The 22802-nt window shown below is 39.0% G+C and overlaps 1 protein-coding gene across 12 annotated transcripts in view; it reads right to left on the bottom strand.

Moving 5' to 3' along the window:
- The window catches only part of MROH8 (maestro heat like repeat family member 8), a 90366-nt gene that overhangs the window by 3585 nt on the left and 63979 nt on the right, over nucleotides 1-22802 (bottom strand). For 3 of the 12 annotated variants that reach the window (XM_049870031.1, XM_049870035.1, XM_049870041.1), the window contains 11 exons: nucleotides 22512-22672; nucleotides 18898-19033; nucleotides 14716-14906; nucleotides 13576-13713; nucleotides 13170-13284; nucleotides 12675-12815; nucleotides 11389-11553; nucleotides 10531-10686; nucleotides 5222-5344; nucleotides 3609-3708; nucleotides 2768-3149 (listed from right to left, as the gene is read on the bottom strand). In XM_049870031.1, the coding sequence (XP_049725988.1) occupies nucleotides 2926-3149; nucleotides 3609-3708; nucleotides 5222-5344; nucleotides 10531-10686; nucleotides 11389-11553; nucleotides 12675-12815; nucleotides 13170-13284; nucleotides 13576-13713; nucleotides 14716-14906; nucleotides 18898-19033; nucleotides 22512-22672 (1650 nt within the window). In that variant the 3' untranslated portion in view covers nucleotides 2768-2925. Of the gene's footprint in view, nucleotides 1-65; nucleotides 846-2767; nucleotides 3150-3608; nucleotides 3709-5217; nucleotides 5345-10530; nucleotides 10687-11388; nucleotides 11554-12674; nucleotides 12816-13169; nucleotides 13285-13575; nucleotides 13714-14715; nucleotides 14907-18897; nucleotides 19034-22511; nucleotides 22673-22802 lie in introns of those variants that run through there. The other 9 variants (XR_007515464.1, XM_049870032.1, XM_049870033.1 and 6 more) reach the window with 9 other exon arrangements.

Raw genomic sequence — 22802 nt, 5'->3', positions numbered from 1 at the left:
AAGTCTGGGGGAAATAAAAAAAGGATAGTAGTTGCTTCTGTGGGTTCTGAAAGGATTGGTTTTACCTGGTGTAGATTCCCTTGCATTTCTAGGTAGAAAGACAGCCCATGAGCTTCCTCAGCCTGCAAACTGTCTGCCTGGGTTCAGGTTCTGACTTTGCCTTCTGGACTCGGAACAGAGCCTGGGAGGCTAAGATGCGCACAGAGGGCTCAGGGTCATGCAGCATATCTCTCAAATCTAAGAAGCAAGAGAACCAAGGTTGGAGAAGAAAGCCCCTGAGATCTATGGAAATGAATACTGGTCCAGACCCCAAGCAACCAATACACCTTCAGCAGCTGAGATAAAAGGATAACTTTTTCCAAGTCTGCGTTTGAAAGTTTATACATCTGTGGATCAATTTCAAGGAAACTGGTTCTAAGTTGCCAAACGTTTTTTTTGCATAGTCACATTGCTAAGTATTCTGCCTAAAGTCAAATTATCTAGACCTGCCAAACTATGTCTAATACTGTTAATCTCTAAATTCTTGTGTTGGTCTTAGATGTTACTCTTAAATCATTATTCCCTTTTAAATTAAAAAAAAAAAAACTTTTAGCTTTTACGTTTTCTTACGGCACTGTGTAGAAAATTTAGACAACACATATAATAGAAGAAAATCAGAGTCACCCATAATGTAGCGATAACCAGGGTCAGGGAACAAGAGGAAGGCCCTCAACGAGATGGACTGACACAGTGGCTGCAACAATGGGCTCAAGCATGGCAACAATTGTACAGATGGCGCAGTACCGGGCAGTGTTTCTTTCTGTTGTGCATAGGGTCGCTATGAGTCGGAACCAACTTGATGGCACCTAATAGCAACAACGACAGCGACAGCCACTGTTATTTTGAGGGTCTTTTTTCTATGCATTTATTTATACATGTATACTTTTATTCTTTGCACAAATAGAACCATATCTGTGCCTACATATTAATAAATAATTGCTTGTTTTATTTAATAATATCGCATTACCATTTATCCAAGTCATTTAAAAATCTTTTATAATATTTTTCATAGCTACATATGATTTTATAATATTGATATGCTATAATTTATTTAATTAATTCCCTATTGTTTTCAATCTAGGATGTTTCCCATCTTTCCTATTCTAAAATAACTGAAATGAACATTCCTGTAACTCTTTCTGCTATTTTCACAGTTTAAATTCCTAGAAGTGGGATTGATTCGGCAAGGGTTGATATGTTAAAGGGTTTTGATAATACATATTGCCATACTTCTTTATATAAAAGTTGTATCAATTTATATTTCTACCAGCACAGTGTGTGATAATGTCAGTTTCAATGTTGAGTATTAATCAATAATCTTTGCCATTTTGACAGAAAAACTAATACTGGCATCTCATCATTATTTTATTTTGCAAACTTCTGGTTACTAGTAATATTAAATACTTGTCATCTATTTATTGGCTATCTGTAATTCTTCTATGAAGTGCTTATTCATATTATTTGCTACTTTCCTCTGAGAATCTACTGGTTTGTTTTGAGGATGCGAACCCTTTATCATGTTGCAAATATTTTCTCCCATATTACTGTTTGATTTTCACTTTTGTATAGGTGTTTCTTTCCAAAGTTGGGTTTTTAAGTTTTTATGAGATAAATTTGTCATTCTTTACTTTACGGATCTGTCTTTGGTATCAGGCCTAGAAAAGGCTCTGTTTTTAATTTCTAATTCTCTAGGCCTCAAAAATGCTCGCGACATCTTCATTGTTTGAAATTTTTATTTCTTAAGTAGGGTTTTAGCCTTTAAATTCATCATGTTTATTTCTAAAAAAAAAAAAAATACTTTTTTAGTTTCTTTCAGTTCTTGCACTGAGATCTATCTACATGTCCCACAGAACAAATGCGGGAGCAGATATCAATTTTGAAATCCAAAGGAATTGAAGCCTACTCTGTCATGAAATTGGTTATACTGATATTTAAAATCTTGTTATTTTTCTGTTTAAATTTACCTTTAAAATTACCTGTGGTAAATGACTTAAGCCTCCTCAAAAAAGAGTACGAGAATGCCTTATTTCTAAAACGGATAAATCACTGCTACAGAAGGAAGAGGGTAGTATTATTCCATAAGGTTGGTCCACATGAAATTGCTGATATTTGACTGTTTTCAACCCTCAAAATGGCAATTTCATATAGTTCAACCTAAAATATATGTATATAATTTTCTAGCTCTTCTGTATAGATGACTTTTGAATGGAAAAGGAGCTTCAGTTCCCCAATGCTGTAGATTGGAAAACAATTTCTTTTTAATTGAATAGAATCAGCCATATGGAATCCTATTCCATAGAATAAAATCATCTACACAGCTTTTTCCTTTCATTTTGCTTCTGATATCTTTGAGGAAGTAGGAGAGAGACTTTTACAGAAAAGTGGCATAATCTTTCTTAAACAAGCAGTGTCTAGCTTTTTTTTTTTTTTACCAGTTATATATTTTTATTTTAAAGGCGGTGTATCGCTCAGGATTTTAATTTGGTTCTCAAGGTACATACTTTTGAACTGTGAGACTGAGCATTTCGTGGCCTTTTCTAATTGTAAGACTATTTCTTAGGTGGAAATAATTCTTTAAGTGCCAAATCTGCAAAAGTGTACAATTACAGAAAATTTTCACTCACTGACAATAGAGAAAACCATTTGCATGATAGTTGCTTTATATGACTATAAAGCATCTCTATTAACACCTTATAGGAAAAAGCACTGCAGTCATCTCTGTGCTACTTGTGAGGTATCATCATAATTTACTAGATAGCATTTCTAAGTAATAGGTTATTCCTGACAAAGTTCAGGAACTGTCCCTGAGACATTCATCAAAGCTGGTTTCCAGACCAATAAGGTTATGTCCTTTTCTATAAAGGGAACCGGACTGGGATGAGATAGTTATTCAGCTGAAGTCACCAAGGGTTTTATTACTGCAAAAGTCAGGTTTCTGGATCCCAGAGTCTCAGCTTCATCACAATGAATTAAAGCAGCCCTGCTCACAGTCACTGCCTCAGATACCTTCCAAGATACCTGAGATATCTTCCAAGATAACTTACCATACTCTATCCATTCAGTACCCTTTGTCTTGAGCTCATTGTGATCCACGTACTTTGATAACAGCCCTAAATGCAGAATAAAGTCAGTGAGTCTGTCATCTGGATTTTATTCTTAGAAACTAATACCTAAGAGTTTCCAAAAAACCCAAACCCAGGGCCGCCGACTCGATTCTGACTCATAGTGACCCCATAGGACAGGGTAGAACTGCCCCGTAGAGTTTCCAAGGAGCGCCTGGTGGATCTGAACTGCCGACCCTTTGGTTAGCAGCTGTACCATTAACCACTACGCCACCAGGGTTTCCTTAAGAGTTTCCAACTGCTTGGAAAATCTAAGCAGTTGGCAGATGACCTTTTGATAATGAGGCAGATTCCAAAAGTGCCTGGTAGTTACATATAGGTCACATGGACCCTTTCTCCTAGAAGTATTTTTAAGGTCATCTTCAAAAAGAATGGGGATACTCAACAACACAATTCGGGAAAGTATGGGATAAAACTGACTGTAGAAATGAAAAATTTTCTTTGTACCTACAAACAATGCGGCTGCTCTTCTGATGGGAAGTTTTGCATTCTTGGAGTATATCAGTGCTTGGGCGAGGATGTTAACTTTCCCCTTGCATTTTTTCCCCTACGTGGAGGGAAAAAAAGGAGTGTGAAGCAGTCAAGTAGCAGCACTGTCTTTATCAGCCTCAGCGTGGCTACCAGGGTCAGGGATTATATTAAATATCCATACACAGTATAGTGCTTGAAATAACTATGGTTGCTAATGAATATCATGCCACAATAATAAGTCCCTAGACAAAGTTAAACCCTCTGAATGTACCTTGCTCATGCCCACTCATGCTGCATATTGTACCTGCAGTATTGCAGAAATCCCTGTATCTAAATCTCTGCTCTCAAAGTTTCACCTGGAGCCCTGGCTCCTTATGAGGCCTTCCCTGACTGCTCTCTCCTACCTGACCTAACTCTGCTCTGAGTGTTTCTCAGGTACTCCTCTCTTGGCACATATTTCCTACCTTGTGTTTCTATTTACTTTTCTGTGGAGATTTTATTTTGCTTACAAGCTCCCCTCAGGAAGTTTCTGGGTTCTTTACAGCTTGTTGTACACTGGATGTGCTATGCTTACTGGATGAATGAGTACACTTCTCAGTGTATTCCTTCAAGGGTAGACACCTCATGGATGGGAGGGGGAGAATAGATATAAGTGGATTGTTTTACTCTCCATCAGAGCATGTTCAAGGAACTTCAGTGAGAATTTATGGAATTTATACTTTAACATGGACACTCTGTAGTCTTATTCCTCAAGAACACCAAATCTCCTGCTGTAAATACTGTCATCAGTGCACCAGGTATAGCTTTGGCTACAGATCCAAGAGAAAATCTTCACCTGAAAGTCTGACACAAGGGCATTGTGAGTTTTGAAGCCCCCTAAGTACGATCAGAAGAGTCCGTACTGGGTCCTAAACAGGTTATAGGTATGGAAGATTCCTGGGAATAGTCAGTCTTAGGGTGTTTCTGGTAGGATTCAGGTGGTTCTAGAATCAGCTGTCTAGAATAACCATGGGCCTCCTGAGGCTGCCCTGATGTATGCCTGTACCTAAGATCAGCTGCACTGGCCTTTTTCGAATTTGTCAGAAGAAAGGATATCATCTGGGTCCTGGCAGAGCCAGTGGCATGCTGTCATCATGCTGTATGGCCATAACAGCATAGCAGCCCTCACTGAGGTTCCCTGAACATGCTCTGATGAAGAGTAAAACAATCCACTTATATCCAAAAAAAGGATTAGAGATTGCTGAAAAGCAACATGTAATTCCATTTCACTTCAGTCCACAAGCAATTTTTTTAGCATTTACTATTAGGCTGACCTTCTAGTCTCTGACAGAGGTTAATGGAGCTCCCAAGAGTTCACCAGTTTTCTTGTGAGGAAGGGTGGTAATAAAAAAGTGAATTCATGACTCAATTAGGAGGGAACTATAGGAAAATAGACCCACAGTACAAAACAGTTCATAGGTATCAACTGCTGATGTAGAAAGGGATGGGAAATGATTCCTCTATGCCATTTTCCTCCATTAAAAACTATGTCAGAAAAAAAAGCCTGTCAGCATATTAGAGACTTGACAAAGCCATCATTGCTCACATACAAAAAATTTGCAGATTGTTCCAACTTCATCAGGTGTGCTGTACCAGGGATCTTTGCAGTACACCTCTTGGGGCAGCTTCCACTTCAGGAACTGGGCACATATACTTAAGACTCGCCTGCTTTCCTGTGAAAAGGATTATCACTAATCATCATTTTAAAACATTTTTTAGCTGAGGTCACCTTTCTTCAAATAACACTGACACTAAAACCCAATATGAAAAGCTGATAAACTTAGGATTACTCTGATTGAAGAGAGGGGAGTGGTGAGAAAGAACCAGAGTCTTGCCCTCCTCCTCTATCTTCCCCAAACAGTCCCTAAAAGGGATTTATAAACCCTCTGGGGTTCTAGGGAGTGGAACGTAGAAACCATTGGGCTCGGGCAAAAGAGACAGCTACAGATGAAATGTGCAGACCAGAGCTCTGGGCAGGAATATTCACTATCCCAAGCTCCCACCCCTACCAGCTGTTCCTATGTCATTTTCCTGTCACTCTACAGAGGGAAGTACAGCCCCTCTTCCTATCATCCTTGTGGAATCTCTAGGTTGGAAAGACCTCAAGAGAGTTCCCTTCCTGATCCAGACATCCAAGCGAAATTTAACAACTCAAACTCCTCTCCAGCTCATTGCTCTTAAAATGCCTCCCATGATGAGTCTCCAAACAAATATTTTGTCCCAGATCTACTACATATCTGGGCCATAAAAAATCCTTTGGAAGCCAACATCATCCAATGTCATCCTAAATGGAGAGAGTCTGAAAGCATTCCCCTTGAGAACGGGAACCAGACAAGGTTGCCCTTTATTACCACTCTTATTCAATATTGTGCTGGAGGTCCTAGCCAGAGCAATTAGCCTAGATAAAAAAATAAAGAGCAAGTAAAAGTATCTCTATTTGCAGATGACATCATCTTATACACAGAAAACCGTGAAGAATCCTCAAGAAAACTATTAAAACTAATAGAAAAGTTCATCAGAGTATAGGGATACAAGATAATCATACAAAAATCAGTTGGATTCCTCTACACCAACAAAGAGAACATCGAAGAGGAAAGCACCAAATCAATACCATTTACAGTAGCCCCCAAGAAGATAAAATACTTAGGAATAAATCTTACCAGAGATGTAAAAGATCTAAACAAAGAAAACTACAAGACACTACTGCAAGAAGCCAAAAGAGACCTGCATAAGTGGAAAAACTTGCTCATGGTTAGGAAGACTTAATATTGTAAAAATGTCCACTCTACCAAAAGCGATCTATAGATACAACACAATTCCGATCCAAATCCCAACGACATTTCTTAATGAGATGGAGAAACAAATCACCAACTTCATATGGAAGGAAAGAGGCCCCGGATAATTAAAGCATTACTGAAAAAGAACAAAGTGGGAGGCCTCACCCTACCTGATTTTAGAACCTATTGTACTGCCACCTGGTGGCGCAGTGGTTAAGTGCTACGGCTGTAAACCAAAAGGTAGGCAATTCAAATCTACCCGGCGCTCCTTGGAAACTCTACGGGCAGTTCTACTCTGTCCTATAGGGTGGCTATGAGTCGGAATCTACTCGATGGCAACGGGTTTAGTTTTTTGGTTTATACTGCCGCAGTAGTCAGGACAGCCTGGTACTGATACAGCAACAGATACATAGACCAAAACAGAATTGAGAATCCAGACATAAATCTATCCACGCATGAGCAACTGATATTTGACAAAGGCCCTAAGTCAGTTAAATGGGGAAAAGACAGTCTCTTTAACAAATGGTGCTGGCATATCCATTTGCAAAAAAATGAAACAACACCCATACCTCGCATCATGCACAAAAACTAACTCAAAATATATCAAAGACCTAAATATAAAATCTAAAAGGATGTAAGATCATAGAAGAAAAAATAAGGATACTCTAGGAGCCCTAATACATGGCATAAGCAGTAAACAAAACATTACTAACAATGCACAAACACCAGAAGAGAAACTAGATAACTGGGAGCTCCTAAAAATCAAACACCTATGCTCATCCAAAGACTTCACCAAAAGAGTAAAAAGACTGGAAAAAATTTTTAGCTATGACATTTCTGATCAGCATCTGATCTCTAAAATCTATGTGATACTGCAAAAACTCAACAACAAAAAGACAACCCAATTAAAAAATGGGCAAAGGATATGAACAGGCACTTCACTAAAGAACACATTCAGGTAGCTAACAGATACATGAGGAAATGCTCATGGTCATTAGCCATTAGAGAAATGGAAATCAAAACTACAATGAGATTCCATCTCACTCCAACAAGGCTGGCATTAATCCAAAAAACACATAATAATAAATGCTGGAGAGGTTGTGGAGAGACTGGAACATTTATACATTGCTGGTGGGAATGTAAAATGGTACAAGCACTTTGGAAATCAATTTGGCGCTTCCTTAAAGATATAGAACTACCATACGATTCAGCAATCCCACTCCTTGGAATATATCCTAGAAAAATAAGAGCCTTTACATGAACAGATATATGCACACCCATGTTCACTGCAGCACTGTTTACAACAGCAAAAAGATGGAAGCAACCAAGGTGCCCGTCAACTGATGAATGGATAAATAAAATTATGGTATATTCACACAATGGAATACTACTCATCAATAAAGAACAATGATGAATCCATGAAACATTTCATAACATGGAGGAATCTGGAAGGCATTATGCTGAGTGAAATTACTTAGTTGCAAAAGGACAAATGTTGTATGAGACCACTATTGTAAGAACTCGAGAAATAGTTTAAACAAAGAAGAAAACATTCTTTGATGTTATGAGAGTGGGGATGGAGGGAGGGAGAGGGATATTCACTAATTAGATAGTAGACAAGAACTATTTTAGGTAAAGGGAAAGACAACACACAATACAGGAGAGGTCAGCACAACTGGACTAAACCAAAAGCAAAGAAGTTTCCTGAATAAACTGAACACTTTGAAGGCCAGTGTAGCGGGGGTGGGGGGGTGGGGTGGGGCTTGGAGTCCATGGTTTCAGCGGACATCTAGGTCAACTGGCCTAATAAAATCTATTAAGAAAACATTCTGCATCCCACTTTGGAGAGTGGTGTCTGGGGTCTTAAACGCTATCAGGCAGCCATCTAAGATGCCTCAATTGGTATCGACCCATCTGGAGCAAAGGAGAATGAAGAACTCCAAAGACACAAGGTAATTACAAGCCCAAGAGACAGAAAAGGCCACATAATTCAGAGACTACATCAGCCTGAGACCAGAAGAACTAGATGGTGCCCAGCTACAACCGATGACTGCCCTGACAGGGAATACAACAGAGAACCCCTGAGGGAGCAGGAGAGCAGTGGGACGCGGACCTCAAATTCTCATAAAAAGACCAGACTTAATGGTCTGACTGAGACTAGAAGGACGCTGGAGGTCATGGTCCCCACACCTTCTGTCAGCCCAAGACAGGAACAATTCCCAAAGCCAAGTCTTCAGACAGAGATTGGACTGGACTATAGGATAGAAAATGATACTGGTGAGGAGTGAGCTTCTTAGATCAAGCAGACACATGAGACTATGTGAGCAGCTCCTGTTTGGAGGGGAGATGAGAAGGCAGAGGGGGACAGAAGCTGTCTGAATGGACACGGAAATGGAGGGTGGGGAGAAAGAGGGTGGGGAGAGCAACTAGGTGTATATAGCAAGGTGTATATAAATTTTTATATGAGAGACTGACTTGATTTGTAAACTTTCACTTAAGGCACAATAAAAATTAAAAAAGAAAAAAAAAGATGAAGGAAAGAAAGTCATTTGGAGACTGATGGGAATACAAATTGGTTCAGCTGTTTTGTTTAATAATTTGTCAATATCTAGTAAAGTTAAAGATACCCAGGTATTCCACTTGTGGGTTTATATACTTAAGAAACTTTCACGCATGTGCTCAAAGAAATATGTACAAGAACGGTCATTGCAGCATTGTTTGTAATAATAAAAAATTGAAAACAATCTAAATGTCTAGGAATAAGTGAATGGGATAAGTTGCAGGATATTCATATGATGGAATACTATATAGCATTCAACATGAATAAACAAGAGCTTTATACAACAGATAAATCTCATAAATACTAAACAACAACAAACAGTTGCAGAAAGCTATTTATAGAAAGATATAACATAAAGTTTTACCACAAGAATGAAAAAAAAGATTCAGAATGATTTTTCTTGGGTAGGATTCAATTGGGGATAGGTGCATGTTTTATTCCTTACAGTAAGTGGTGGCTATATGGGTGTTCATTGTGTTATTCTCTGCACCAGTAATTCCCAGCTCATTTAATGCTAGACCCTCCTCTCTACTTGGGCTGCCCTCTGAGGAGTCTTGAAAGAAGCAGACAGAGGTTGTTCAAAGTTTGAGGAAAAGCCCAGAGCTTTGGCTGCTCTAGGCTTTGCCTGATTGCCAAAGGTTGGGGAAAGGGGGCAATACTTCCACATATCTGTAATCCCTATAGGGCATACTTCTCTATCACCTCATTGGGAAGCTCTGCTCTATACTTTACTGGCAGTCTGAAATATTTCATATTTATGTCTACAGTAGCATAAAATTTCCTCCATAACAAGATTCCTGTTTCTGAACCTGAAGAACTTGAGCTTTCATTTCTGTAAGGGGGGACACCTGAGGTGAGTGCTCACCCATTCTTCCAGAATCCTTGTGGTCTAAACCTATCTCCCTGGGTAGCCATTACTGGCGGTCATAGTTAGCACTTGGGCATGGACAGAATTCGGAGCTGTGGGACAGCACTAAAGATGATGACACTTCCAACCTCCCACCCAGCTCCCAGTTGAGACTAGGGTGGCTTAAATGGGAAACCACAACTCTTATGGCAGAAATCCTTGGAAAGTTAAGGCAAGGTATAGGCTCCTCCAGATTGTCAGAGAAGCTACTATCTCCAGCTTAGTCTATTTGTCTCAAGGCCATGAAGCAGTTCTTAAAGTGAAAGATGAAAGATAATGGAATAGTATCATTGTCATAAGTAAGAGTTTGTTGAGTTGGACTATGTATTTAGGACTCTGTGCTATGCTGAATATTGGGATAGGGCTACAAAGAGGTATAATTTATTATTTGTACCCACAAAGGATCATAATTTGCTATATAGAAATAAAGAGTAAGCTTTTTCACACAATTCACTTAGGCAAAACAATTGAAAGGTAGCTCTGTGCTAGATGCTATGGGGAATACAAAGATGGTACCACATAGTCCCTACTTTCAAAGACATGAACACTTATTTGCAGATTTGGCTCTGGATTTGAAGTTAGTCAGGGCTGGAAGAAGTTGATGGTAGGCCTTACCTCAGCTACTGCATCATTTTCATCCTGAGAATACAGAAGTAGTGGGACCAAGCTGTCCAAGACTTGGTTCTCTACACCCTTCTTATCTGTGGATTTCACAGACTTTATGGAAGCTCCAAAGAGAGTCATGGAGAAACGATGAACATTAGGTCTCACCTATGATGGAAGTATCCAGAGGAAAGGAGCTCACTGAAGGTATGCATGCTTAGTTTGTAAGAATCTAGTCGGATTGGAAAGTCAGTCCTAACATGAGACTATTTGGCTGTATTTAGCTGAGGGTAGGAAGATAATTTTTTTTTTTAGGAAGATAAAGATATCTAGAGATAGCAAGCTTTGCTGATTTGGCACTACTTGCCCTTCTCTTTCTCTACAAATGAGAAATGGGTATGGTCCCACCTGTGGTCATCACAGCTTGTGCCTGATACTGGTATTAACTATTCACGCAACTTGTTTTGCTACAACTAAAAATCCCAGCCTTGGTATGTTTTACTCTTCCAAGGATGCTGTTCATTTTACTCCATGTATTTCTTTTTGAAAAATTTTTTGCATTTGGGATGGGGACATATGTATGGTTCACCATTTGGCCCAGTCCCGATTGTTCCTTGAAAGGAACAAGCTTCTTCCCCATCCCATGAAACAGGGTGGTACCTTGGCAAGTCTTATGTCTCAGTATTTTTTATCTGCACAATGAGAATAACATCACCCTGCCAACATCATGGTTACCTGGGGGGGTCTTAAGAGAGGATATTTGAAAGTGCTCTGAAAGTAAAAAAGCACTATATAAAACAGAGTGTTACTTATTACTATCCCAACTTCTACTTACTGCTATGCCAATTACCCTCGCCCCCTCAGTCTTACATCACCAAATAAGGAGAACAGCGTCCTCATCATGGCAGCTAAGGTGGTGAAATCCATTGAACGGACAAAGTGCAGGAGTATCTGGATGGCCAACAACACAATACTCTCGTCGGTTTCACATAAGCTGTCTAAGATGCATGGTAGCAGCCTCTTGATATCTTCCCTCTGTGTGCCCAAACACAGCACATCACCACCTCTCCTGACAGCATATCATTTGGTACCAAAAGGAGGGCTCCCTACTTTTACTCAGTACCTGATGCTTGTTCAGTTTTGGTAGGGGGGAATAGTCAAGAACAGAGACGTAAAGAGGGTATGCTTGGTGTCTCTCAGTATTGGCAGGGTTGATATGTAGAAAAGGGAGCAGAGCTGTTATAAGTCACCTCACAAGGCAGAAATGGGGTCAGATTGGGGAGATCCAGGCATATGGACTTGGGCTTAATCTAAGGAAGAACTCCCCTAACAATGAGAGAAAGTGGAATGGCTAGCTCAGGTCATTTGGAAGGTATCCAAACAAAGGCTAGAAAATCTCTTGGCAGGAATTCATATCCTTCCCATTCTGAATTGAGATTCTGCTCTTCTGAGACCGCCCACTCCAAAGGAAGCAGTCTCAGCGTTTTAAAGACTAAAACATACATGTAAAAAAGTACATAGAACTAAGAAACAAATATACATGCATCCAATCTAGCAGAATTAACACATATTAATTTTGTCATTTTTGCTTCAGATACATACACGTATTTTTAGATAAAATAAATAGAACCCAACTGATAAAGCTGAAGCATCAGGGGTTACTCTCTTCTGACCAAGGCTTTGTTTCTAGCTAGGTCTGTGGAAGATACGGTCTCTTTCAGTATGAATGTCAGTGATCTTTGTCTTAGATGATATAATCTCCTTGTGGGCAGATAGAATGGCCTGTCCAATTTACCCTACGGGGTAATATTGTACAAGGCATAAAGGACACCTGAATGCTGCCCAGGTTGTGATGATAATGAGGGTATCTCCTATACAAACTGCAGGTTTCAAATATTATGAATACATGTGACTTGGACTTTTTGTTTCTTTTGATTCCATTAATTTTTAATAGTCACTATTTACGTATTTCTTAGGTATACAATTTGAATAGTTCAAAAGGGTATACGGTGAAAAAGACCTCTTACCCACTCTTGTCCCTAGGCTTTCCAATTTTCTTCCTCAGGGGCAATAGCTGTTTCTAGTTTCCTGGGTATCTTTTTGGCATATGTTTAATTTATGACTGGAGAATCAGTGGTTTCAGAGACCCCTCTTACCATCTCCTGGTGTCTGAGGAGATAGCACAGGCCCCTCAGGCCAAGAGCTCTGAAGAGATTATTCCCATGATGTAGCCAGTCTTTCAAGCGGGCAACAGAGTATATGCTGGGCAGTCTCCTAGCCACTGGACTCTGGAGAAGCTGAAAAAACCCAGAAATCAGCCTAAGAAGTTACTTTTAAGCTCTTCCTCATGAGGTGAACTACATTCCCACCAACTTCAAAATATGTATTTTCCTCTGAAATCTCTACAGCATATACACTACAGAGTGATGTTTACACTGTAGGTATGCAAGGAATGCTGAATAATGAGTAAATAAGTGGAAAGAAGAATTTTGGTAGGCTTAAATCTGAAAAATATTTCTATCTCACACCTGAAACGGACCCCAGCCTGCCACTAAGTTGAAAGTAGTCTAGGAAGGCAAGTGCTGCTCCTTTATGGGCTTCCTGAATCCAACTTCTAAAGAATGGGTCTTGAAAAAAAAAATAGGTCTTACCTCCACAAAAAAGCCTGCAGATGTGATTTTATGTTTATCGTTCCCTCGGTTAAGAAGAGGGACTAACAAGTACATGACCTTATGTGCAAGGAGGTGATTTCTTTCCAGCAAAGCACTGCAAAACAGAATACCGACACAACAACTCTCAGAGGTGCTACCATCCGGACTGCACTTGTCCATGGCCAGGGCCCCTCTAAAGTTTTTGCCCAGCTTCAGGTGCACAAGAGAGGATAGCAGGGACAGGATCTCTAAAAAATTTGCCTGGCATTATGGGTATTTGCCCACCCTGTTATAAGGAGGTTATTCAAACTTGGTGGCCGTGGTGACTAAAAATGAAGGGAAAAAAAAAATCTAAAACAATGTTGATTTAGGGCAGGTGGATATATGCACGTCAAAGAAGCCTTACTTGGCAAGGAGAGATACTCCCTGAAGATGACAATCTTTTCCTTCCAGCAGGGTCCATCCTTTATTCTTTTCCATGATGTTGAATTCCTGCCAGCACAATGTTCTGAGCAGGAGAGTCTTTGTAGCCTGTATGGCAAAGCTAAATCAAACAGAAACAGTACAGGTCACTAGAAGAGGTTCCTCCAACTTACTGTCACACAGTCATCCCGCTCTCACTGAGGGGGGCTATGCATTGAGAGTTGGTTGACTGTAATTCTCTCCTATCTAGATTTCCTAAAAGATTCTTAATGCTCTAATAACTTGAAAGGTCCTTCACATAAATTTGTAGCATAAAGAAATATAACTAGATTTGGTTTCTCCAGGAGTTTGAAAAGAAATCTATGACAAAACAAATGATCTTGGATGCTAAACCATATCCACTGCTTTTTTTTTCCTTAAAACTTTATTGAGATATAATTTACCTCCAACTGCTTTTTCAAGCTACTTACTGGACTTAAAGCTAGAAGGGTCCTTGGAGATCACCTAACCTGACATCCTTGTTTACGGATAAGAAAACTGAGACACGAAAGAAAGATTTGTCCAGGGTACACAGCTAGTTAAATGGATGAATGAAAACTAGAACTCAGGTCTCCTGACTCCTAGTCTGGTGTTTTTAAATATGCCACATTATAGTACCTTCTCTGAAAGAAATCAATGTTCTACGGTGACACTAAGAAAATTCTACTGAGTTGGGTTAAGGGTCTCAGTAGAACCCTTATGGGGGACTAAAAATACCTCCTCATTTGCAAACAGAAACAAGGAACCATTCTGCTGTAGACAGCAGTTTTTGGGGTAAGTTTGAAGCCATTTGGCTTGTCTTTGTCTCTTTTGCTTGATTTAAAAAGGACTGGCATGACATCATACATTATTTTGCAGGGATTCTGGACCCAGATGATCAAATTTGCCTTGGTAGCAATAAAACCGAAGTCAACCAATGAGATCCCAGAATGACCCCTGGGCATTTCATCTTGATGTTTCATGTGAGTAGCAGGCTGTAAGCTCTCCCAGGGTTGAGACCACATCTTGGTTATCCTTGTGTCCACCACACTGCCCAGTGCTTAATAAGTGTTAGTTAAGTAAATGAAATCACAATGGGCAGTACCACAAAGGGGTGACCTCTGAAGACACTTCCTGGTCTGTGTACAGGCCACTTGGGATGGCGACATCAGACATGGTGAGGCCGATGCTGTGGTGAATCTGGATAAGCAGTGTCATGAGAAGCTGAGGAAAGAGTCGGAACGTAGCTGCTCGGAGTCTGTTTCCCATAAACACCTCATAAAGGGCATCTGTTGCCTGTGGTAGAAAAGGCACATAGCAGAACTGAACACCTGCTAGCCCTAATTTTACTTTGGCTTTAATAATAATGTTTGTGGCAGAACATGCTTTCTGGTTCTACTATTTCAAAGACAGAACACAGTGGTAACTAGAGGAAGGACATGAAAATGAGGGGAAAAAGGAATAAGAGTGAAGTTGTCATTAAAAGTTACCCCAGAGTAAGGGGAAATCTGAAATTCAGAAGTCATAAAGGAAAATATTAACAGGTTCAATTACAGACAAATAAAAAACCAGAGCAAAGATTATCATAAACAAAGTTAAATGACAAAAAAGTTAGAAAAATATTGCATTATATCTATCAACACAATATTTTTAATACATAAAATGTTCTAATAAATAAGAAAAAATGTATAAAGGCTTGCTACTCAAAGTGTAGGGAGCTAGTTAGAAATGGAGAATCTCAAGCCCCACTGCAGATCTACTGTAGCAGAATCTGTATTTTAATAAAGATCTCCAAGTGACTGAGGTTTGTGTGCATATTAAGTTTGAAAGGCACTGGTGTACAGGACATGAGCACACAAGTCATGCAAGAAGAAATACAAACAACAGAAGATAAACTAGATAACTAGGACATCCTAAAAATCAAACAGTCATCAAAAGACTTTACCAAAAGAGTAAAAAGAGAACCTACAGACTGGGAAAAAAATTTTGGCAATGACATATCTGATAAGGGTCTAATCTCTAAAATATATAGAGAACTGCAACAACTCAGCAACAAAAAACAAACAATCCAAGTTAAAAATGGGCAAAGGACATTAACAGACACTTCACCGAAGAGGACATTCAGGTGGCTAACAAACACATGAAGAGATGTTCACAGTCATTAGCCATTTGAGAGATGAAACTCAGAACTACAATGAGATACCATCTTACCCTTGCAAAAATGGCACTGATCAGAAAAATAGAAAACAAATGCTGGTGAGGTTGTGGGGAGACTGAAACTCTTATACACTGCTGGTGGGACCGTAAAATGATACAACCACTATGGGAAACAGTATGGTGCTTTCTCAAAAAGCTAGAAGTACCTTATGATTCAGCAATCCTACTCCTAGTATATATCCTAGAGACATAAGAGCAGTGACACAAGTAGACATATGCATACCTATGTTCATTGCAGGATTATTCACAACAGCAAAAAGATGGAAACAACCTAAGAGCACATCAACAGATGAATGGGTAAACAAATTGTGGTACATATACACAATGGAATACTACATAACAATAAATAATGATAAATCCATGAAACATTTTATAACATGAATGAATCTGAAGGACACTATGCTGAGTGAAATAAGTCAATTACAAAAGGACAAATGTTGCATGATACCACTTTTATAAAAAGTCAAGAATAGGCATATACATAGAAAGCAATGTTCTTTGATGGTTACCGAGGATGGGAGAGGAAGGGAAGGGAAATCACTTACTAGATAGTAACCCAATAAAGACATGTGTTAATTCTGGTAACGAGAAAGGCAACACACAATATGGGGAAAGTCAACACAACTTGACCAAGGTAAATGAAGACACTGAGGGGTACATAAGAATAAAGGACAACTATTTTTTTATGGTAAATGCTATAACATATACAATTTTGCATCAGTAATAACAAGCAAAAAGATATGTGAGTGGTTACATAGGTAGATATATATGCTATACGGGTGTGGAAAGGTGTATGGGAGTACGTGTGTGCATATATAGGTATATTTGTGGGCATATGTATATACATGCTTGTATGTGCTACATATATATTCATACATACAATAAAACACATAGGGGGCACAGTTATAGATACTTCCTAGACATAACCAAACACCTTGTGGGACCGATTTACTGGGTTTGAAGACTCAGGACCTAGTCTCATGGGACAACTAGGTCAACTGGCATAACTTAGTTCATAAAGATAATGTTCTACATCCTAGTTTGGTAAGTAACGTCTGGGGTCTTAAAAGCTTGTGAGCAGCCCTCTAAGATACAACTATTGGTCTTTTCCTGTCTAGAGCAAAAGAGAGTGAAGGAAACCAAAGACTCAAGGAAGAAATTAACCCAAAAGACTAACAGCAATTGTGAACCACAGCCTCTTCTAGCCTGAGACCAGACGAACTAGATGATGCCTGGCTACCACTACTGACCATTCTGACCAGGGACACAATAGAAGGTCCCTGTTAGAATGGCAGAAAAATGTAGAACAAAATTCAAATTCATAAAAAAGACCAGACTTACTAGACTGATAGAGACTAGAAGAAACCCCTAGACTATCACCCTAAGACACAGGAGTGGAACAGAAGCCACTCCTGGAGGTCACCTTTTAGCCAATAATAGATTGGCCTATAAAATAAACAATAACACCTGTGAGGAATGTGCTCCTTTAAACAATCAACAATATGAGACCACAGGGTCCACGTTTCCCAAAAGCAAAGATGAGAAGGCAAGGAGGGGCAGGAAAACTGGAAGGATGAGGCAGGCAGGGTGGAAATGGTGAGAGTACTGACACATGTAATCAATGTCACAGAATGATTTGTATATCAATTGTTGAGTGAGAATCTAATTTGCTGTGTAAACTTTCATCTAAAACACAATAAAATATTTTTTTAAAAAGGAAGAAATACAAGTGGTCAATTAAAAACGTATACAAATATTCGACCTTACCAATAACAAAATTATAATTACAACAGTGAGGAGACTGCTAACTTCAGTGTAGAGAATGCGGATAAACAGACATTCTGATATAGCAACGGAGAAAAGGCGATGTTCTAAAGGACAAGCTGGGAACACGGATCAAAGTTTTAAATAAGCTCACCCTCTGACCTTGGAATTCCCTTTCTATGGACTTTATTCTAAGAAAATAATTGGATATGTATAACAAAATGTACGTATGTATGATTGTTTTAATGGCTCAAAGTCTGAATGTTCACCAACAGGAAGCTTGATAACTAAATAATGGTTCTGTACCATGTAAGTATTACCTATTAAAAAAAAGGTAATTAAAAATAACTTACTATGCAGCCATGAAGATGGTAACAGGGATCTTTGTGTACTGATATGGATAGTAGTTCATACAGTGTTAAGTGAAAAAAAGTGGGTCACCGAACAGTATATGTAGCATGATCTTACTTATATAAAATTCATAGAATAACATGATTAAATAACATGGTAAAATACTTTTATCTGTTCTAACTCCTATAACTGCACTAAAATGACAGTATAGACATTTTTAAAAAGGCATAAATTCATGAGAACAGAGAGAATAGGAAAGGAGACAACAGCATATTAGAGATTTTGAAATAATTTTGGAAGCTGAAAAAAAAAAATGATAATAGCCTAGAGAAAGCTGAATCATTAACTGATAGGAGAGAAAAAAAAAAAAAAACTAAAAGTATACCATATGTGTACACAAAAGGTTTGTACATGTATGAACACTCCTGGAAAGTTCATCTCTAGGGAGATAGTACAGCCATGAACTAAGGGTGGTTTTTACATTTTTATAGGATTATTGAAAAAACCAAAGACTATGTTATAGAGACTGTATGTGGCTTGTGAAGCCTAAGATATACACTATCTGGCTTTTTACAGAAAAAGTTTGCCAACCCCTATTCTAAGGGGCCTTAGCTTTCTCTTTTGTATCATTTGAATCTTTTTTCACGAGTCTGTATTACTCTTTAACTATGATGATATGTACTTTTTAAAGGATAAGGGGAGAAATGTGTAAAACATATGAAACCACACTAATTCCTTCACCTGTCCCCCACCCCTCCACATCAATCCCTTGGTAGAGACACTGTAGATTCTTCTACCCTTCGCAGAGACACTGTAGATGCCTCTGTGGATGACAAGCAAACTTTCAGAGGGACAAAAACAAAAACAAAAAAACCACTCTCCAGATAGGCATTGGGCCAGTCATCCAGGAGGGGAGCATGGTGGGCTATTGGAGGGACAGAGCCCAAGGGCTTACAGCAACAGCCACGTAGGCCATCTTCCCCTGAGTGGGCACATTATGGCATTTCTGCAGTTTCCTCAGAAGCCTCCACAGAATCCAGGTCGTGCTGGGCAGCTCCACTTCCAGCGTTCTCCACAACTGAGCCAGATGCCTAGAAATTCCAAAGAGTAAGAGGGTTCAGGAAAACGGTTTATCCCAGACCCACCATGATGACCACAGTCTTTCTATTCCTAGCATATGTTTAGAATCCAATCTACAAGAGGTTTTCCTCTCTGCTTAGTTCTTCAGGATATGAAAAGGCTCAGTATCTGGTTTCATAACAGTAACTCCCAACTTGTTACAGAACCAAGTTCCCACTGCCTCAGCATGGACTTGAAGGTCATTCACAAACTGGCCTAATTTACCTTTTCAGCCCTACTACTTCCCTATCATATACCCCGTGCTCTAGCCACCAAAGACTGGAAATTCACCTTTACCAAATAAATCGTGGACTTTGAAAACCTTGAGCTTTGCTTATGTCATTTCCTTAAACTGGAAGGCCCTTTCCAAAGCTCTTCCCTGCCCATCAAAATCCTTCAGGTCCAGCTCCAAGGTCATCTGTTCTGTGAAGACTTGGCTGCATCCTTACCATGTCTTTCATGAGAGTTCCCAAAACACTTTTTAAATTTCTTCTTTATAGAGGTTGCCTCAGTGCTATTGTCAGGTCTCTGTATGTGTGTCTGTTTGTTCACCCTGAAGGCAGGAAGTATGTCTGGCTTTTCTTCTATGAATCCCTTGGGGCCCAGCACAATGCCAGGTTCACAGAAGGCATTCAAAGAAATACTTACTCAATCTAGTGTACGGTCCTCCAATTTTGGCTAAGGTCAGGCCCTGAAACAAAGCTTTGGTTCTCTTTATAAGAGATCTCTTCTGAAATCAAACGTAGGGCCTGAGGATTACGTAGAAACTGTAGAGGAGCTGCATTATGGGGACAGTGTGGGGTGGAGGGGAGGCTGAGAGTTACTCATGCTTGTAATCCATTCTCTTATTTTCAGAAGCTGCCCAAGCAATTTTGGGTGCTAAACCCAATGTAAAAAGTGTACTCTCCCAATCACCTACATCAAAATTACTCTAAAAATTGAGAGGCTTAGAGACTGTCCCAACCTTTCACTTCCTACCCTGGTAATTCTAATATGTGAACGAAACATAGTAAGGAGATCCTAGGGACTCCTAAAGGGAACGCAGGAGTTGCTGAAGTTCTTCAGTGACTCCCTTTCTCTCATAGGATAAAGCCTTTAATTAAGTTGGACCTAATATATCTCTGCTAATTTCTGACCACTTTTAAAAACAATTTTATTGAGGTATAATTTGTTGTTCTTAGGTGCTGTTGAGTTGGTTCCAACTCATAGCCCCTAAGTATGACAGGACGAAACACTGCCCGGTCCTGTGCCATCCTTACAATCTTTGCTGTGTTCAAGTGCACTATTGGAGCCACTGTGTCAATCCATCTCGTTGGGGGTCTTCCTCTTTTTGGCTGACCCTCTACTTTACCAAGCATGATGCCCTTCTCCAGGGAACGGTCTCTCCTGGTAACATGTTCAAAGTATGTGAGAAGACGTCTTGCCATCCTCGCCTCTAAGGAACATTCTGGCTATGCTACCATAAAATTTACCTACATGTTCTAAGCATACAAGTCACTTATTTTTAGTAAGTTGTGCAACCATCACCACGATCTAATTTTAGAACATCTCCATCACTGCAAAAAGATCCCTCTTGTCTGATCACTTCTTACTATCCACTTCTCTCCAGCCATTCTGATGTGCATCTGGCTCTCAGCATTCATCAAGCTGTTTCATACCTCCTTGCCTTTGTCTTTAATTTTATTGTGGTAAAATATATATAACAAAAAGTTTGCCACTTTAACAAGTTTTAGGTGTACAATTCAGTGACATTAATGACTTTCACCATGCTGTGCTACCATCACCACTGTTCTTTGCCTTTATTTCTGCTATTTCTTCTGCCTGGAATACCTTTTCCACTCCTCCATCCCACCTTCTACTTGATTAATTCACACTACAAAATCCAGCTTGGGACCATTCCTTCTTTCAGAAATTCTCTGATCCTTCATCCAAAGTTAAGTCTCCTTCTAGGTTTTATCTGACAGAATCCCCTACTTTGCTTTGGAATCACCTGTTATTAATCTATGTCTGCCACCAGACTATGCATTGCTTGAGGGCAAAGTCCATGTCTTGTTTTTATCTCCCCAGTGACTGACAGAGCCCCTTGCACACAACAGATGCTTTGAACAGACTCTTAAGTACATCACCCCAATCTGTATGTAAACGAACTAACAAACTTCAGGTAAATAACCAAGAATATAATCAGATTGAAGCTTCCTGAGTAGTATGGTCATTTCCATTTGTACCAGATTCCACAGTTCTCATGAGATCTAAAGCAGTTTTCAAAGTCCTCAAAGGAGTAGAACAAATACAAACAATAGAATAATGATAAAATTATACTTAAAATAACTAAACATACATATTTTGTGCTTCATTAGATATATTTTATACAAAAATTTAGTATAGATAAGGTGTAACAAGCATCAAAGATTTAAACACAATTTATTAGAGAAATATACAAAAGTAAGAACATCTAAAGAAATATATATTAACTCAATATTTTTCTCTGCATGGGTAAAAGCCCTCCATTATTTGATTTAGTGGTAGACTAAGTTCGCCTCATAGACTATCAGCACTATACCAAAGCATTGTTTGAGAAGCATTCATTTAAAAGAACAGTTTTCAAACATTTTAAAGCTGAGTGTTATAAAAATGAAACAGTATTTTAAGGCTGTTTTATTTCTTCCAATAAAATAGCTACCTAAAATCATAGTATTTAAAACAGATTTTAAAAAGGTGCTGCTCTGGTTAAAGTGGGTTGGGGGCCTGGAGCCCTCTCCTAAAGCAAACTGCCTTCCCCATAAGGCATCGCCTTGGAACTTAAAGAGTGCCACCATATTTGAAATCCACTAAAGAAGAGTAGTTTGTTTCTCTCTCTATTTCCATTCTTGTTTATGCATGTTTATGCTTTTTTATGTATATGTAAGTATTTTTTAATGTATATAGTTGTTTTTTGGTTTTTTTTTACTAACTCATTTGTAAGCAAGTTGCAGGCATCATGACACTTCACCCCTAAATAAGGACATTCTTCTGCAGAACCATTATATCATTTCACATCTAAGAAAATTGACATTGATGTAATAATCTTATAGTCCATATTCAAAATTTTCAAAAAAAAATTTTACAGCTTTTTTTTTTTTTTTAATCCAGGATACAATCAAGGACACATACTACATTTGGTTTTGTGCCTTTAAGTGCCCTTTAATCTAGAACAGCATCCCCACCACCACCATTTTTTTCTTTCATGACATTAACTTTTTTGAAGAATCCAGTCTATCTTATAGAATGTTCTTCATTCTGGATTTGTTGGATTGTTTCCTTTTGTTTATGCATTTATCCTGATTTCTCCTGCAGGCCTTTGTCTATTGTATTTTGTCTCGCCTGTAAGAATCCCTTAGACCATGTTTCACAATGCTCAGAACTATGTCACATACTGCAGTTTAATCCAGAGGCTGTACAGGGTTCTGTTACCTGTCATAGGGTACTGGATGACACAGAAGGTGGCTGAGCACGGAGTCTGTATACTTTGGCCTGGAGATAAACAAGCTCACAGTATTTATGACCTGTTGGTGGATACTTGGCTGGATGATTGTGGATAGCTGGGCACAGATAACTCCCATAATTTCTGGCACCTAAAGAGGAAAAAAAAATCACTAAGACCTTAATCCTGAGGAATATTGACTAGTTACTGATGGTATCGTGGCCCTTTCTAAAAGGTCCCAGGGAGTGATTTTTAAAACAACATGTTTATTATTAAAAAAA

The sequence above is a fragment of the Elephas maximus genome, chromosome 25, assembly GCF_024166365.1.
Source record: "Elephas maximus indicus isolate mEleMax1 chromosome 25, mEleMax1 primary haplotype, whole genome shotgun sequence".
Classification (NCBI taxonomy): domain Eukaryota; kingdom Metazoa; phylum Chordata; class Mammalia; order Proboscidea; family Elephantidae; genus Elephas; species Elephas maximus.
Note: the sequence above shows the minus strand (reverse complement) of the source record. Positions and strands in the feature narration are given on the sequence as shown.